The 20,733-nt window shown below is 26.0% G+C and overlaps 1 protein-coding gene across 1 annotated transcript; it reads left to right on the forward strand.

The window, feature by feature from the left end:
- The first annotated feature begins 89 nt into the window (after positions 1 to 89).
- Positions 90 to 17,201, forward strand: LOC129983852 (alpha-(1,6)-fucosyltransferase-like). Its single transcript, XM_056093517.1, has 10 exons — positions 90 to 153; positions 713 to 922; positions 1,928 to 2,037; positions 4,041 to 4,218; positions 5,517 to 5,631; positions 7,763 to 8,000; positions 9,794 to 10,031; positions 12,004 to 12,180; positions 14,006 to 14,156; positions 16,495 to 17,201. Exons 2-10 carry the CDS (start codon positions 723 to 725, stop codon positions 16,813 to 16,815), a joined length of 1,728 nt encoding a protein of 575 aa, XP_055949492.1. The 5' UTR covers positions 90 to 153; positions 713 to 722; the 3' UTR covers positions 16,816 to 17,201.
- The last annotated feature ends 3,532 nt before the right edge of the window (positions 17,202 to 20,733 follow it).

Raw genomic sequence — 20,733 nt, forward strand, 5'->3', positions numbered from 1 at the left:
GAAAAATGTTGAAATAACTGTTGTTGTTTTTTAAAATTCTGATCAGAGGAATAACGATTTTTTTTTCATTTCATGTAATAATATGGTACTTTTTACAAATTATGTGGCAAAAATGATATGGAATTCATTCATCATTTGAGATCTTAACTTATAGTATGCAGATTTTTATATATAACTTATATTATATTATTATATTATAACTTATAGTATGCAAGGATGCAGTTTTTACCATCCTTGAACAAATAAACTGCATACAACAAAACAGTAAAAATTAATCTTTTAATTACCATTATAGGTAAAACTCTTATACTAATATTATACAAATTGTTCCTACTTATGTATGTAATCTTTTTATTATAACTCCAGGAATTCTTATTGAAATATTCTTAAGATTTTAAAGCTTCAGTTCTATATTAAAAAATATGCCAATCTACTTTAAAAATTTCATTTCAAAGAACTTTAATTTTTTTCAAAATAATTTATTTCTTTAAAGTCATTATAGCCTCTGTTAATAGAGATGTATTTTAAATATATTTGTTACTTATAGTTTTAATGGTTTAAATTTTTAATACTTTTCTAAAGCTATATGTAAAGCTGCTCATTGACTTAAATGCTTGGAAAAGAAGATACCATATCCTTGGTTTATTTATTTTTCTGTTTTTTATTACTTTTTATTTGATTTACTTATTTATTCATTCATTCATTTTTGCAGGGTGTAGAAAATGGTGGTTTTTAGCATTGGTAGGGTTATTGTAGGATTTCTTGCTGCTTGGCTTATTGTTATAATTTTATTAAGTGGCCCTATGTTTCATAACAATGAGCCTGATGAGCAAATACTTGTAAGACTTTCTCGAGCTTTAGGAGAGCTAGAAGCATTAAAATTGCAGAATGAAGAATTAAAATCACTTCTAAATTCTTTGAAGTAAGTATAATAAATATTTATAACACTTTATAGATTTCTGCTGTTATTAAATGAAATGAAGTTTCAGTATGTATCTAGCATGATACATTATGAAACAGAAATAAAACTGTCACATTTTTTTAAACAATATTCAGTATACAGGTATTATGTTTCTGTAATAGAAATCTTAAATACCTTATTTAATAGTATGTATATTTTAAGATACTACCAGTATTTCTGCATTGTAATTTACTAAAAATGTGTGCATACTAGCCACTTTTGGTTACCACTATTTATGCAAAAATAATAATCAATTTGAGTACAATTAAATCTCTTTGGCTTTCCATTTGAAAATATAAAATATAGTTTAATTCCAAACTCTGTACCTGAAAAATTCAGAGTTTTCCATCCTCTCTATAAAAATAATAACTGTTTTAAGTGCAGATATAAACTTTAATTTTGACAATTTTTAAAGCATTTTTATGTAATTTTTTAGGGTTTAAATAGAAATAAAAAAAAAACATTAAGCTCAGTATTCTTGATTTTGCTTTAATGTGTAGGTTGAAATTATAAAAAATAAATTGATTTCATATTTTGTCAGGTGAAATGTTTTTATCTGCAGAGTGTAAATTGAGTTTCTTCTTAGAAATAACTTTCAAATAGTAATATTTATATTTTATATTATTCTATCAATATGATGTCTTATTTAAATGATCTTAAAAAAATATATGACTCTCAAAAAACTGTTTTACAAAAACTCATAATTATTTCTTACTTTGAAATTTTAAATTTCATGACTTATACTCTTCATCTGAACACAGATATTTCCTATATCAAAAGTAAATAAATAAATGTCATATGTATTCATTTACTTAAATGCTTTGATAAGAGTAATTTTGATGATAAAGATACAAATTCAATTTTTAATTGGAAGCATGCTTTATATCTCTATGTCTTAGAATTTTTATTGTAGTTTTTATTAAATATAAAATAAGGAATTATACATACTTTTGCATTTCTTGGAAGGTTGTCTCCAGATTCATTAAAGAGTGAACAACCAAATTTAATCAATAGTCATGAAACTGGATTGAAATCTCATACTTCTAAATCTGGTTTCCAGCAAAATGGCATAACAGGTATTTCAATTCATATATATCTATTTTTATATACATGATAAAATATAGTATACTAATAACTTTTTAAAAATATATAGTTTAAATTCTTAAAATACATAGCCTGAAAGATACCAATTGAATACAACATTGTATTAAAATCATAAAAGTTCTAAATTGATATGAATTGTTTAATGTCTTTATGCTATTAGTAATTTTTGTTAGTATTTTCTTATCAAAGTATATCCTCGTCATATGACCAGGAGTTATCTACATTTCTTTCTATAGGATTTGTTGAGAGTTTGGCATTTAAATCTTTCCTGAATATAATCAAGCAAGATTTCAATGCTATTTGAATCTAGGAAACAATAATGGAACAAAAATTCAATGTAATTTGAAATAATATATAATATTAATGTTATACACTTACATACATATATGCATTCATAAATATTTTCAAAAAATTGTGTATTAGTTTGAGAGAGGGTAGAATGTGTATTTTAAAAAAATCTTTGAAAGCAATATATATTTCAGTACATCATTTTGCAAGTTTTCCCTTTGGTCCCTCATCATTAAAAAAATATTTAAATTTATCTTAATTTTTTTTGAGTATATAATTTGTAGGGGTAAGTGTGTTTAAATTTTTAATGGTTTAAAGCTCAACATTCCAATATATAAAATATATTGGCAATAAATTCCAATATATAAAATGTCTGTTCACACTTAAACTTTTTAATATTTGATGAGAAGATGAGTTGCAGATGTTAAAATTGGGGCTCTGTTAACAGAAAAGGAAAGTTTTGTGCAATGTAAGAAATTTAATAAGCTATCTAGCTGTTCAATAAATTATTCCTAAATTTTTTACCAGGGTAAGTTTGGGGGTCAAAAAGACATTTTAACCTCAAAACTTTGAATGTATATATGTTTATATCTGTTTCTGACTGTATAGTTCATGCTCAAAGATATTCTGCAGTCTGAAAATCCATATGAATGATATTTGAGAAAGATAATGACTATGGATTTCCTCAAGTCCTAAAGTTTAGCTCATGATCATAGTTACTTTTGTATGATTTGTTTGCACTAATATAAAATTATGTATTGGTATTCCTAAGCCACTTAGAATCTTAGCTTTATTAATGCTTTTGATTATAAAATTGAGCTTTAATTGTATTTGAAATTTAAAGTCTGATATATGTTTAATTATAATGACCTAAAATATCTTCATATCAGTATGACCTAAAGGTTTGGTGAATGATGTACCTATTCAGATTGAAGTATTGATTTATGTTTCTGGAAAGTGTTAAAGTTGGACTTGAGTTTAACTTACACATTTAAATATTACTTATTTTATGATGATAAGATTTGCAAATAATACTAGTTTATGTTAAATCTCTATAATTTCAAATGTCTTGCTGCCTTGGAATTTAGAGAGAATTAGAATTAAATTATTAGTATATATACCTTGAAATTTCTTCTGCCATTATTTAGAAGAAAATAAAACAAACTTAATTTAATAAATTAACTCAGCTAAGTGCTAATAAGCAGGTCAAAAATTTATTATCCGTTTTTTATTAATCTTATGGATAATTAAGATTTTTATATTCAAATACATACACATATGCTCATAAAGTATGTTCCAACTCCACTAAAATATTATGTGTGCATTTTTTTAATGACATTTTCTCTGTTTGCAATTATTATTTTCTTAAGTTGTAACTCCATCAAAAAGTTTTGGTATTTAAATTTAATTCTGTATTTTAATTTTTATACATAATTAATCTTCATATGTAAAAATTTAATGACTCATGAACTATATATTATAACTTAATTGAAAATCTTGAAATGCAGCAGCAAAAAAATTGCAAGTTATTCTTAATATATTTGTGTCTTTAATATTAATGATATTCATTAGCAATATAAAGTGTAGACAGTATTTTGGCAATAAAAAAAATTAAAGAACAAATGCAAAACAATGTCAGCAACTCTATTTTGTGCATAGTTTAATAAGAGAAAACTAAATGTTTCAGGTTTTAGAGAACCAAGCAAAGAATTTGAAGTTACAAGGAGGCTCATTGAAGATGGCGTTAGTGAAATGTGGTATTTCTTGAATGCAGAAATAAAAAATTTAAATAAAACCATAAATTCAGATCCTGCCAATATAAAGAAAATATCTCTGCTTCTGGAAGACATAGGTCATAGAAAAAGGTAAATTTTAGCTTAAATTTTAAATTATTCTACTTTGTTTGATATTATTATAAATTAATACAGATTATTTTTCAATTTTTTAAAGTAATTATATAATTTTCTATTCCTCTGAGTTTTTAATGAATAATTCATTGTTTTTATATATATTTTTAAATTTATATCATCCACTTTTGACAACTTCCTGTTCTCTCATTTTTAATATTAATTTAGTCATGTTCATCTTTTATGAATTTTATCTTACCACATCTACTTAAGTGTTAATTTAAATTATACTTGTACAATAAACTTAGAGCATTCTATGGATTGCTAACTGGGGAAATAAATCAGTGAAAGTATTAAAGTTAGTGGACTCTTTCAAAATTTTATTTTGAAATGTTTCACAAAAATGGAAGATAAATAACCATAGGGGTCATGAGCTTTTATGTAAAATAAATGTTTAAATTGGACTAATAGGTGCTGGGGAATTGGTTAAATTTAACTTCACATAATATGTAACTGCTTGATGTGATGTCATGTTCTTTTTTCAATCTGCAAGATTTGAAATTAAATCCAAAATTAAATTGCCCTCATACATATAATGTTTATAACAGAAGTGTGAATTGATTCCATATTTGATAAGAATTAAGCATTCAATTGCTTTTATTGACTTTTGACATCTTAAAATAAATATGACAGACATTTGATTTGGGACTTAAAGTATGCAGTGACATCAAATGTGGTGTGCAGTTATTTAGGTATCAAGAAATTAATGAGAATGCTCAGCTTTCACTCTAAGATAAATATTTATTTACATAAATTATAAGGATATTGTTTACACTTCCTGTATATGGCTTTACTATTTTTAAAAGTTTAATTTTGTAGAAAGTCTCATAATTGAATGCTTGCTAGATATATATCAAACCAGAGTTTCAGATAGAATCAAAACTGAGGTGTTAGTGTTCAATTCCATTTATAATAGTGGGGGGGGGGGTATGTCAAGAAAAATCTCTGGATTCTCTCACAACTCTTCATTTGTTATCTACCACATTTGAGTGCCAGGTTCTGCAAACAATTCTATTACATATCTAGAAAACTTGAGGAAACAATCAGTATTCCTTTTCTATGGACACTTGTTGAATACGGTACATTGCACTGCCTTTTAAGCATTAAGTTAACTGAATGATTATTTATAATGAGATTAAAGTCTTTTATTTTACTGATCTTAATTTTTTTTTTAAATTATAACCATCCAAATTGGGAAAAAATTATGGAAGTTAGGATATATAAAATTAGAATGGCCATTTTTCCTGCTTTTTTAGAGTTATTTATTCTGACTTGACAAAATTTAAAGATTTGGATGGCTTGAAAGAATGGAGAGAAAAAGAAGCTAAAGCTCTGAGTGATATAGTTCAAAAAAGGCTTCATCATTTGCAGGTAATTTAGTGTAATACTTCTGTAATTTATATTGTATATTTTTAAGATGTATTCTTAATTATTTTTTACTGAATATTTTTACTTTATTAGAATGAATCAATGGGAATAAAACATACACCATTAACTGGATACAAGTAATAAAAAAAGCCAACCTCAAAATCACTTTTAGCGATATATTTATTTTCATAAATTACAAAAAAAATTTAATGCTCTGCATTTTTCTATAAAATGTAGATTTTCTACTCTTCACCATTTAAAGTTAGTTATGGTGTTATGTAGTGTTGTTAAAAGAATTGTAATTTGTTTATTTTTTATAGTAAATTAGATTATGCAGTTTACAATGATAGGTATTTCAATAGTAACCAGAGACCAATCAATTTGGGATTGGTTTTAAATTGTATAATTAGGTTGAATTATTGATTTTTTAATTTGAAATAAGACTAGAATTATTAGAAAATCTTGCTTTAATATAAAAATTTTCTTTCATATTATGAAGCCAATGAATTTTTGAAAAAATGGTACCCATATTTAAATAAACCACAAACCAATTCAGATTTTTCCACCAAATTTTTTATTTAGTTTATAAGGGAACCATACCTTATATTACTTACTACATATATTTTCTAACAAATTTAAACATGTCTTATTTTGGATAAGCTTTTGAATACTAGTGCCTTATTCCTCTGTTTTCAGTCCTATTGAGATGAGCAGTAATAACTTTCTTTTTCTTTGTTTTCCATGCAAAATTTTTTGAAGTTTTGTTTGTAAATGAAAAATCGAGAGCCAGGTGCAGGCTATACGGTGGAACTTCCCAGTGAAACTTATTTTTTTTTTTAGCTGTTGTGTGTTTGCTGGTATATGAGCCCATATATTATCGTGCAAAAGGCCCATACTGCAACACCATGCCTCCTGAATTGCACATTGCAGTTTCTTTAATGTCTTATAACATGCATCAACTTTTATGGAGGCTTTCTATAATAAAAGCTCAGTAGGCAATATTTTTGATATCCTCAAAAACCATTGGCATGATTTGCAACATTTTTTTTTTTCTTTTCTTTTTTTCACTTGGGTGATGCAGCATGATCCAACACCATAGACTGACAATTAGTATGAGATGTCACATAAGACAAATTCATTTCCTTTCACAAAGTGAGAAGGAAATTCAACTCCTTCATATGAATAATGCTATAGGCATATGCTTGATTTTGTGATTGACATCAAGTATGCATAACATCTACCTTGCTCAAATTTTTCTGAATATGAGAGAATCTGTTATAATTATATAAATGATGCTATTTGAAAATGTGAAAATATACCACTAATTTCATCTATAGCTACATGATTATTTTGTTTGATGAATTAGTCAACAAACAACTAAGCTCATCAATAATTATATTAGGGAGAAGTGTGACTTTGCTCCTCACATTATTGTTCTCCCTTCTCATTGAAATTTTAACATCAATGGTACAGAAATAATTTAACTATAACCTTAATATAAACAACTTGTTTTTATAGAAAATTCACTTAATCACACATTATTTTGCATTTAAAAATTGGAAACATGAATCTCATTCCACAATTCATTGACATGCACAATTTTCTTGGACTTTTACCTGCTGACTAAAACAACACCAACCATTAGAATGCAACGTAATTCAGTAATTATCTGGCAGATGAGTCTCTAAAACTGGTTGATTTAGACTGATGCAGTTACTATTGACAGACATGACATGACGTGACACGTGTCTGTTACTATCACAGACATGACGTGTGTTTGGAAGGATTTTATTTATGGAATGATTATCATTTATAACTGTTTTTCTAAAAAGAATAAAGCTCTTTCTTTTAACCTTACCAGCTTTTCAAGAAGTTTTCATGTCTTTTTTACTTTAATGATAACTGTGAAAGAATATAACTTTGAAATCAATTTTTGTGTGTTGTGTTTGTTGATTGATGGTTTTTATCCTACACCCAATAATTGTGACTTTTTATTTTATAATACTTTTTTAAAATGTACATAATTTTCATATTTGCTGTTTTGTAATTTTTTTAATTACCGACTATTCTTCTAGAAATAACTTAAACATTTTATGTATTGTAACTAATGGTATGATACTTCTTTAATTTTTAGAATCCTAAAGATTGTCCCTCTGCTAAAAAATTAATCTGCAATTTAAATAAAGGCTGTGGTTATGGATGCCAGATTCATCATGCTGTTTACTGTTTCATTGTTGCATATGGAACAAAAAGAACTCTTATATTACGTTCTCACAATTGGCGTTATGCCCAGAAAGGATGGGAATCTGTATTTTTACCAATAAGTGAAACATGTAAAGATGATATTGGATCTCCTAGAGCACCATGGCCAGGTATCGTATCTTAATTTATAACTTTTTCTGTATCTGAAGATAATAGGATGTTAACTTATTCACTTTCTCAAATAATTGTGACGTGCTTTTATTTTTCAAGATATTTTTCTCCCATTCATGTAATAAGTCTAGTTACTTCATAATATCAGTTTTGTTTTCTTATTGTGTGTGTATATATATATATATATATATATCTTTGATTTCTGATATGCTGCTTTAATAAACTGTAATTCATATTATGAATACACATAAACAAAATGCAGGGTGTAAAAACAGTGTTGTTTTTTAGATAGTAGTTGATATTCAATGGAAGCTTTTATCTAAAGAATAAGCCTCAAAATAAATTGGCATTTGTGGTCTCATATTATCAAAATTGGTTTCTGATTTCTACTAGAACACACACAAATACCACCTTTCTCCATCATACTTTCTAGTAACCCACAGCTTTATTTAGAGGCTTTCATCTAAAATGGTCCATATAGATGTAGTGTTTGATAGCAGAACTGCATTATTTAATTAGCTATCAATAAATTCACAGATATCATGTTTTATTTTTAATTAAAAAATAAGCTCAGTTCTCAGTTTGGAATATAAAAATATGGATATTTTTAGGAAAATTAAATTTTTAATTCTTTAAAATAATACCTCAAATATAAAAAAAGTGTCTTTCTTTTTTCTCCTTGCTTGCTGCTTGTCACTTCCTCTGGTGATAACTATTGACTTTGTCAAAAAAAATGTATGGAAACATTTCACTATTTTTCTTTTTCTTTGTTCTTTTCGTTTTATATATAAAATAAGACCCAATTATTGTTTAATAATTGAATAAATGGAGAAAAATCATTTCAGTTGTTTTTATAAACATGGAACAAACATAAAAAAAGATATTTGATTTGCTATTGTAATTCTTAAAATTATATTATGTTAATACTCTTCTGGAATATTTCTGAAAAAGAAATAGCCTACATTTTTGTTTATTTAACAGAAATGTAAAACATTTATTAAGACGTATTTATATATACCTGTTTTCTTAAATATCCCCAATGATATTATTAAGGCTCATTTATTATATTTTTAAACATTTTGTTGCATTTTTAAATTCATAATTGCATACATTTTAATTATACATGTTAATATATTTTTATTTTCGTCTTCTTCATGAGCCCAATAGCCCCTTGCAGACCTTGGATGCCTCAAACACATGCACTTTCCAGTGCTTTCTATCCACCGCAACTCCCTTCCAGTTCTTTATCCTGAAAACACTCAGGCCTCTTGCCACATCACCCAGCCATCTAGTTGGAAATCTTCCTCTGGTCTGGGATCCTATAGGATTTTTAAAAGTAGATATTTTTAGGGTGCTGTTTTCAGGGCTTCTCCAGATATGGCCGATCTTAACCTATTGCTCCAGATAAACAGTGTTATCTGTGGCTTCCTATAGAGTTTGTATAATTCAAAATTAAAACTAGTTTGCCAACATCCTCTCTCTAGTACTGGGCCAAAGATAATTCTAAAGATCTTTCTCTCAAACATATTCAGAGAATGCTGAGTGTCAAAGTTTCACTTGCATAGAGTGGAACAGGCATAATAAGAGTGTTATAAATTCTTAGTTTAATTTTTTGACTGATTAAATTAGATCTTAGTTGTTTTTTTCAGTCCAAAGAAACATTTATTAGCCATTTTTTTTCTGTTGTCAATTTCTGCTTTGAGTTAATTATTGTCATTAATCATTGTGCCATGGTATTTGAAATGATGGACTTTTTTGAAGGTATGACCATTAATACATATTTTTATTTTAGCTACTGAAAATACACAAGTTATTGATCTTCCAATTATTGACAATGTGCGACCTCGACCACCGTACCTGCCATTATCTATTCCTAAAGATTTATCTGATAGAATCATTCGACTGCATGGTAATCCTGTTGTGTGGTGGATTGCTCAGTTTGTGAAATACTTATTACGCCCTCAAGACAGCATGAAAGCCATTTTGGAAAAAGTGGAAGAAAAATTAGATTTTAAGCATCCTGTTGTGGGGTATGTATATTTTTCTGTGGATTTGGTTATATTATTATATTGCATCGTAGTTAATATTTATAGATATTACTCATCATATATACGAAATTGATCTAACTGCAAAATCTAGATTTCATGATTGGAAGATTATAAATTTATCATCCTTTTGTGTGTGGCTTTGTTGCATATATAAATGACATAAATTTTAACTCTTAAAATTAAGTCTTAAATTTAGCAAATATTAAATTATAGGAAAATTTGAGCTAAGGAAACATAAAAGTTTTAAGTGTTAGATCTTTACTATGCAAATGTTATTAAAAATTATGAACTCATCCAAAAAGTTTTTATGCTATTTCAATGTAAAATGATAGGCTACAATTATACATGAAGAATGGAAACTATAATGTAATAATTACATGTATTTTTAAAATTTATTATTTAGGGTAGGAACTTTCTTTTTATATTGAATGTATTATTTAAATGTTTTATATAAAACATTTAATTATAATGCTTTTAATTTTTGTACTTTTTTTTTATGAAAAGCACAAAGACATATCTCATTTTGCTTATGTTATATTACTTAGTTAGCAAGTTTTAGAATTCAGCTGTCTTCTGTGTTTTGTGTTCTCAAAATATCAATTTGTAATCACCAACCCTAATAAATATTCAGAAAACATTATTCACAGTGTATTGGAATTGAATTGCACTAATAATGATATATATTTTTCTCATTATTATTGTTTAAAATTTTTAAGTTTTTAGTATTTGATAGAAAAGTGTTTTGATGTAAATAGTGATTATTCGATGCATTATATCCATTCTCTTTGTTTTGCTTAATGTGTATTCTTGCTTGATGACAAAATAATATATATCATATATTTCAAAATGTAAGCTTTTTATATTTATAAACTAGGAGTGTGTTTTTTCTGCAAATTTATTCAAAACCTGTATATAGGCTGTTTTTTTTTTTTTTTTAAAGATCCAAAGTTGTTTCTATAAAGGTGAAAATATTACCAAGCATCTAAAGCATTTAGAATGTTTTCTTATCAAATTTTTGTAAAGTAAAACGTCAAGTGTCAGTGATAATAATTTTTCATTAGTGCATTTCTTTCCATTCATTTGTTATCTTATATATAATGTTGCATATGTGCATTTCCTATTTTTTTATTACTTTTTTTTGTTTGTTTTTTGAAATATTGGCTGAAGGAGAGATTTTTAAAAAGCAAATTTTAAATTATAGATGGTCATATTTCTAGAAAATTTTAACAATTGAATGTTTTATTCTATAAATCCTCTATCTGAGAAAACAAATGAGTAGTAATGAACAATTTTGAAAATATAACAACTTAATTTCATACAAAAAAATAATTTATTTAATTTAAAGTTTATTCTTACACCTGAGAAATACAAATTGTAAAAATAAAAAGTTAAGTATTTGATAATTTTTAATAATGATGTGCCATTCTAATAAAGATATACCTATGTTTTTTGCAAGATTAATAGAACCATTTACAAGCCAATTTCCATTGTTTAGTTTTAGAAAAAGTTTAAAAAAATTCTTGATTTATGTACAAAAATAGGCAATATTAAATTTCTGTTCTCATTTGTTTTTTGTATGAATTAAATATATTTATTTACTTGCTGTAGAAAGGAATTTTTTTTTTTTTTTTTGTATATATCTGACTTAATTAGAATATTTATTCTATGTCATTAAATTTTTAAATTAAGTTTTGATAAATTACAAAAAAAAAAAAAAAAAAAAAAATTACATTGAAAAGTTGAGTTGTTTTTCTTGAAAGATTTTCTTTTATTATTGGTAAGTTAATCTGTAAATTATTGTTGATAGCTTTTGTTATTTTCAAACTATAATGTTTCTTTCATATTAAAAAATAAATAAACCTTAATATTCATCTTATTTATCTTTGGATCATCTTGAATAGAATTATATTTTATGCATGTGATGAATAATTATTATTTTTAAATATAAATATAGGATTCATGTGAGAAGAACTGATAAAATTGGTACAGAAGCTCAGTTTCATCCCATTGAGGAGTATATGGAACATGTGGATGAATACTTCCTACGACTAGGTCTTGATCATCCTGTAACAGAAAAAAGAGTGTATTTGGCAACTGATGATCCTAATTTATTAGCAGAGAGTAGAAAAAAGTACTTTACATTTTATTTTAATTTTTTTATTGAAAATCATTTATGATTTTAAATGAATTTAAGTGAAATTGAAATATATTTATTAAAAATAAGTCCTCTTAATATTTATACAATTTGATTATTATACATTTTTTTCCAAAGAAGAAATTACATCTAAATCATATAAAGTCAGTAAGTTTAAAATCCAAAAATAGGAGAAATTTTTATTTTACAGTTGCCAGGTGTCAACCTTTTAGCTTCAGGGTCATGAGACTCAGTTCCATTGAAGGATTAATGTGCATCAGGGATTAGATGCGTGAATCTGTGATGCACATTTAATCTTTTGAAATCATATTTCCTTCCATTAATATAAGTTTGAAGAGAGATTGAATGTTCAGGTAGCACCTTCATCATCTGATCTCAGTTCATGAATATGATCTTCATATCAAAATAACATTATTGTTTTTGAAAAATAAAATGCTGATGTAACTAAAAATAGGCATTAAACACGGAATTCTCTAAAAATTGTTCCACATGGTTCAGTCTGTTCAGAATCATAATTATAATAGCCACAGGAATATGGGGAAGCATTCTGTTAACATGATCCTTAGATAACAAAGTCTGCACAAAAATGAAAAGTCCGTTACCACCTGCTGTACCAAAAGGCTTACTAAATAATTTTCTAACTAATGAGTAAATTGATTTATTAATAAAGTAATTGCTGCTTAATGGGATTACCTCGAGGTTTAAGAATTTTGATAATCTTGATAATAATGATGAAACTGGTAAAATCGGTTATCTTTTTATCATACCAAGGGACAGAAGTAAACACTTACTTCGTGCCTATCTTTGATTTAGTTTAAAAATATCATTTTGAAAATTTTTTATCAACTGTTATTCCTTAATGGTTAACTTACATATTTCATATTTGTGTTCTTTAAAAAAAAATATGCTAGACAATGGTGCTGAGTTTTAAAAAATCAAATAATTAAGTCATTTCAGCATTCGTTGGAAGGTTGGCTGTTTTTAGCACATTTATTTGATGACAAATGTTTATTGCTTTGTCTCATGTTAAGTCTCTTAGTTCATACTTACAAAAATCTCAAAATTTTATTAAGAAATAGCTGAGAAATTTTCAAATGCACTGCAATGTTGCATTGACTAATATTAAGGAAACTTTCTTATTTGTTAGAAATTTCAATTTTGTCTTTAATTCTCAAATTTCTTCTTTTTTTATCCTTTGTAATTTAGTTACATTATAGCAATACTGTTTACAAGATTTCTAATCAGATTCAGCAGCATAGTCGTTGGTTTAAATCAATCCATATCACTCTAGTTCAGATAAAAGAATATAAAATCTATTTTATGGTAAAAATGTCTACCAATTGTTTCCTTACAATTAGAGTAAAACATTCCATGAATATCAGTCATTAACTCTAGTTTAAAATAAAAGATTAATAAATTCATTACATTGAAATTGATAACATTACGTATTGTGATTATCAATAACCAAACTTTTTTAATGCTAAAAACTTAATGTACATTAGTATAATTCATGAAATCCTCTATGATTGCTTTGTGTGTCTTTTGATCTGAAAATAATGAAAATATAGTGCTTTTGTTGTTGTTTTTTATCCATTCATATTTTGAAAAATTGAGATTCTTCATTGAATATTGAATCTCATATTTTTATTTGTTGCATTTATTTTGAATGCAAGATAGTATCAATAAATTCTGTCTAATTTTATAATATACTCTACATGCAGCACAAAACTGTAGAGTACTTTTTGATACACCTTCATGTATATAAACACATATTTATGCTGTTTCTCCATTTTTATTTCAGATATCCTGATTACATATTTTATGGAGATCCTAACATAGCTAAGAGTGCATCTGTGGGTCAGCGATACACCACAGAATCTCTAAAAGGTGTTATCTTAGACATCCATATGCTATCGAAATGTGATTACTTGGTCTGTACTTTTTCATCACAGGTATGCACCCCAATTATTTTAATTAAATAATAGCTTGCTCGAAATACTGATATTCTTTCCTGAGTGCAACAGTGTTCTCGACTCTTAAAAAAAAAATAGCATCTTTGTACCAAGAAGAAAATAAATCTCTTGATCAGTGTAAAGTAATTTGTAGCAGTCCACAATGAAACATTTGATATAGTTCTATCAGCAACTTGAAGTATGGAAGGAATTCCAAATCTGTCCTCACAGAGAAATAAAAAACAATCTTATTTTTGATATTGTTTTTTTAGCTAAATTTTACATGATATTCTTTTTATCAGAATATTTATTGGAAGGGGGTAATTTTCACTCCCCCTTCTTCTTTTTTTAACTTAAATGAAAGTTTGTGTGAATTATGTTTTGTGTATATTGTGTACTTTCCAGTTTGTTAGATCTTGCACCTTTCTTCTGACTACTAATTGAGCCTGTAACTGAATCTACCATTAAAATTTCCTTTATCAAATAAAATATCTATTACACAATTAGAATTGATTATCTTTGATTATCTGTTACCAACAATTTTATAATACTTCATCATATTTTTACTTGATTGTTTAAAATTATAAACATATTTGCTATATTAAAAATTTTTATGGAGCTTTTGGGAATTAGTTACCTTTTCATGAAGATGAATAGCTGGGACTTAACCCTTAACTGGGGAGGTGAAATTTTAGGACTTAACTGGGGAGGTGTGGTCTACGAGACCACATTTCATTTACACTCAAATTAAATTTTCTATTGAATGTATTAGTATGAAAAACTGCCAATATATTTTGCAAATGTTTTTCTTGATATATAGATATGTTTTAGAATTTTTTCAAAATATATTATCATTGAAAAAAGTAAATGATTTGGAACATACATTTTCTTCTCAAATTTCATGTTACCATAAATAATATACTTGAAAAAACATATTACTTCTTACTTTTTAAATCATATTTATTTTTACAGTATATGAAGGTATATAGAAGACAATATAATGTAAAATTCAACAATTATATGAAAAATAAAAAAATTGACAATAGATAAAATTGGCCCTTTTTTTATGGGCTTGTGCGACTTTTATGGCACGGATTTCTAGGGCATTTTAAGCATACAGGTTAAGAACTAGTATAAAAATCAACCTATAAATTCTATATATATATATCTTGATATATTAATATATTTTATAAATTTTTCAATATACATTATCACTAGAAAAATTAATTATGTTTGAACAAACATATCAGAATCAGTTGAATGTGAACTTCATCGAAAAACTCTTCTGTACAATTGTCCTTATCACTAAAATCCCTTTTTGCTTCATTTAAAAGTGTCTGGAGCACTGCTTCATAATAGGATCCGTAAATTAGATGATATTTCGGGGTCCAAGTTTTAGCGCCATCTGCTAAGCCTTGTTTATCTCTGGGACATTAAGAGGGAGGTGCGGTCTTAGAGACCGCACTAAAAGAAATTACTGAATTATTTTAAAAAGCATCCGCTGAAATCGGTTGGAAAAGTGCATGTGTATTGAAGGTCACAAAACAGGAAGCTACAAGGTCAATCCATTCAATTGAGCTAAAAATAGAATAGGGGTGACCGAAAATCAATAGCTAGCGGTCTCACAGACTGCACCTCCCCAGTTAAGGGTTAACTGAAGCTCATTGCTAGAAACAAAAAAAGCGATTTAAAATGAATTATTAAAGATGAACTGTAAAAAAAAAATCTTATAATTTCCCCCCCCCCTTGAGATAATATATTTTTGCATCATATTTATTATTATTATTATTTCCTGTTTCAGTTATTCATAAAAGTTTACAATTATTTATGAGTAATGAGTTTATAAGTTGAGAAAATTGTCTTTTCAATCCTATATATTACTTTAAACAAAACTTCATAAATTAAGGATCATGAAAAACCAAATTATGTTAATGTCACAAAACATTTTGCAATATATTCTGTAAAAATCTCCAATATTTGTTAATAAAATCCTCTTGACATGGAGAGTTTGGAGAAAAATTATCAAGCAACATTTTTAATTGTTTTTTTAAACCATTTATTAAAAGTTTATTTTCTTATTTATTTTCCAATTTTTTTGGCATCATATCTCAATTTTTTGATTAAAATATTGTTACTGATGAAAAAGGTTTATAAAAATCCACTTATATGAGTAATTAATTATTCACTTATATAAAGTATAAATACACTTATATGAGTAATTATAAATACTTAAACATTTTTTATTTAAATATTAATTTTATTATTTTCTCTTTTAGGTGTGTTGTCTTGCATATGAAATTTTTATTTAAACATTAATTTTATTTTTTTTCTCTTTTAGGTGTGTCGTCTTGCATATGAAATAATGCAAGATTTTCATGCTGATGCTTCAACTTATTTCCGCTCTTTGGATGATATCTTTTACTTTGGTGGTCAAAATGATCATAATCAAATTGCTGTTTACAATCATACTTCTAGAAACTCTCATGAACTTTCTATGCAAAAAGGTGATATCATTGGTATTGCTGGAAACCATTGGGATGGTTACTCTAAAGGTTTGAATCGAAGAACTAAAAAAAGTGGTTTGTATCCATCCTACAAAACCATTGAAAAATTAGAACTTGTAGATTTTCCTACTTATTCAGAAGTAGATGAACTTTAGGCACTTAAGAAAATTTAGGAAAAGATTTAAGAATTTCACAAGCATTCATAATATTTGTCTACTTAAGAATATACGAAGCCAATAGAGCCTGGTTAAAAGTATGTTTTCAAAAAATTGCTCAATTCACAAAGTATTAAAATTTTATAAAATCTTCCAGATTTTCTACACTAAAAATTTGAGTAGTCTTCACTTGGCAGCTCCCAAGTTTACAGGTTATTTCTTTCTTAATTAGTAATAATTTCTTATTGGCACTATTTGAGAATAAATTTCTTATCTGGCTGTTTGTCTGTACTTAAATTAAAGTGATACAGGAAAAAAAAAGTCTAAAGTTCTTAATTTTTAGAAAATATTTCTTTGTAATTTATATACTATTATCAAGATTCTAAAATTATAAATCAACTCCTTAATTAAATGATTAAATTTTGTCTAATCTTCTATAAATAGAAGATAAGGACTTGAATGTTTTCTTCTGAAAATTTTACTATAAACTGTTTATTTATTTAAAAAAAAAAAAAAAAAAAGATAATAAAATTGTTGTGTTTTGAATGCTATGTTTTCAGTATATTTCTAAATATGGATTAAAAGATCTGAAAGGGTAAATTGATTGAATAACTCTGATATTACATAAATCCTATATTTGTAATGTTTTTATATTTGCAATAACTCATAGTCAATAACGGTTCTGTGCTCAAAATATTGGCTTCTTTTGTAATAAAACATTCATATTTTGTATGAATACTTGTATTTTATAACATTTTGATACAAGATAATACTGGTGTTGAATCTAATAATATGACAAATGAATACGACTTTTACTCTGCATGTATCCCTAGATTTAAGAAGACATGGCTTTGTTCATATTTGGGAGGAAATTAAATTAAAATGATTTGTTAGTCAAGAAAAAAATTATACGAGGTTTTTAAAACATTTACTAATTGAATATATATATATATCATTGATTCATTTTTTTTAGTTTTTTTTTTTTTTTTTTAGTTTTGTCATTATTTCTCTCTTCTAAGTTGTCTTTTAGAGACAATGAATCCAGATAAATTTCTGCTCCTTTTGAGCCCGGAAAAAGTTAATTTAAATTCCATTATGAGGTCGAATATCGAATTTTTGAGTTTCCTTCTCTATGACTCTTCAAGCAATATGTATCTGATACTGACTATACTTACTATTTTAACTTTAATTTTATCTTGTGATACAGTGTTTTTATTTTTCATGTTTAAATAGTATCCAATATAATTTGGATACTTATTTTGTCTGCTTCTTGTATAAATTTAACTTTCTGTGCAGATACATTTTTTTATCTTAATATATATTTTTATAGAAGTTGCAAAAAAATAACTACTTTAATCATTGACTAACTCTTCAGACTTTGATTTTGCAAATTTATTTTCTGCATTTCTTGCTATTTTGCCCTTGGTTTGATACTACTTGGATAAATGTGGTCATTCCATTATTAAATCATATAGTTTTGTCTCATCTCACGAATTGAAGTATTCTTCATTTAAGAATATTTATTAAGATAGATTTCTTTATTTAAATATAAATATACAAAGTCAAAGTATTTGTTAGCAGGAAAAATTAATACAGTTTTAATAAAAAATAAATTTTCTAAAGATAAACTTTACTATTTGCATTGCATAAAACTGAATATTGGACCTGGAGCTTCCATATTTCATACAATGAATGCCAGTGCTTTATAATTAATGACTATTTTTTTTAAAAAAAAATTTCTTCGGTTTTAGCCAATAACTTCCCAAAATAATTTTTTCATGAAAGCTATTTTTACGTTATCAATTACAGGAAATTATCTTTTAAATGATATTATTATCAGAAATATTTCATATTAAGTATTTTATCTACTAGCTTTTAAAAGCATCATGATCATATTCTTTCTTTCTTTCTCCTCAAACATTGTGGAAGTGTAAAGATGAAAAACCCAAACATAGACTATTTGATATGCTTGAAGGAAAGGAAATTAATGGGACGGAAAATCTTTGATTAGGTGAAACTGTTTTTGTCCTAGACTTGAATTAAACATCCTGCCTTCTCTTGTGTATTAGCTTTTAATTAACTTTTAATTTTAAAAAGTTAATGATTTTCATACTTGAAAAATTTATCTTTTGAATGATTTTTTATTCTAACTATTATTATTTATTATCTGCTTTACACTATCAGCTATTATATCGGAATCTTAATTACGTTTAATTTCAATTGCATCTTATATGAAAAATTTGACAGTTCCGCTTCCTTTCCCAAAATATTTTATAACTTCTCATTGTGACAGATGTTTATGTCCTTGCATTTACCCTACATGAAATCCCTAATAGCATCAAGGTATATAAACATGACCATCTGCATCATCAAAGATTTAATTGCACATTTTCAGTGTAACATTTATATTCGTCATGCAAAATATGTGGTTGATCAGTGTTAAAATGTTGTGTGCATTTTACATATGGTTGCATGTTGGTTGGATTAAACTATACTGATAAAAAAAAATTAAAATGCAACAACAACAATCATTCAGCTTTACGTATATTTTTTCTAAAGTAATTAATGTTGTACAGGTACAAATAATTTGATAAGATGAACTCTAAAAAAATCGTTATGATATTACTGTAATATATGTTATGATACTGTATTATGTTATGATATTACTGTAAGTAAAATACATTATGATATTACTGTAAGTAAAATACATTATGATATTACTGAAGAATATGAGAAAATATGCATAATATTCGTTGCTTAACTTTCAATAATGGATGAAAATAATGATATTTTGAATTTCATAGTACAATGAAAGATATCGTTGCACATTATGCATACAAATATTTTTTTATTTAATTTAAAGGGGGGAAATCGATAACAATTAAATTGTTATCATCAAAACTATAATTTTTAAAATGATATAGACACATGACACATTTTCATGGAAATATGGACTTCAGCATTTTCATAATTAAATTTCACCATTCTTAATTTCTTTTATGTAATAATTTTATAATATTTTTAATATCTCAACACTTTTTGTATAAATTTATATCCCCTATTGTCATTTTATTATTCAGTTTATCATATTTGTTTTACTTCTTCATAATTTTCGGCTCAATTAATTTATTTAAGCCTTTTTCTTTTTTTTTTTTTTAATTCCAAGCCTTTTTTATTTTGAGTAACATAACTACATTATGTTTTGAAATTTAATATATAGTAATTAAATTAATATTAAAGTATCATAAAATATGATTTATTATTAATTAAAAATTTTGTTTTAAAAAAAGTTGCTGTTTGATATATATTTCCACCTAATGAAGTATACACACACACTCACACACACATACACACATTCACTTTATTAATAAAGATGTGATATTGTATAATCTTTATCAGGAGCAGTGTAGACATATCATTCTGTTATAAAATCAATAAAAGTGGTGATAAAATGTATTACATTTTCTATATATTTTATTGGTTTATAAAATTCTTATAAATTATTTTATTGATTTTGATCTTTTGGGAGTTTTTTTCTTTTGTCTCTTTCCTTTACTATGTCCTGATTTCCTGAAGGATTCTAGACTATTTTAAAATGAAACAAAAATATAGGGTCTTTTTAAAAACGGGGGGGGGGGATAAAAACGTGAGGACTGTGGCAGATTTAAGCATTTTGTAATCCTAGATAATACTCGGTATGAAGCCTTTCCTTTTGGTTAATTCATTTCCACATTTTGAACTTAATCAACAGGTTAATTACTCATTTTAGTTTTCTTTTATTTTAATAATTTTGTGAAATTGCATATTTTTATTTTTATTTTTTTTAAGCATATTGGTCATGTTTTATACCTGAGTATCTTCTGCATATATAACAATATTATTTAAACAAATGCTAGGTGTTTAAAAATACTGTAATAA

The sequence above is a fragment of the Argiope bruennichi genome, chromosome 9 (genome assembly GCF_947563725.1).
Source record: "Argiope bruennichi chromosome 9, qqArgBrue1.1, whole genome shotgun sequence".
Taxonomy (NCBI): Eukaryota; Metazoa; Arthropoda; class Arachnida; order Araneae; family Araneidae; genus Argiope; species Argiope bruennichi.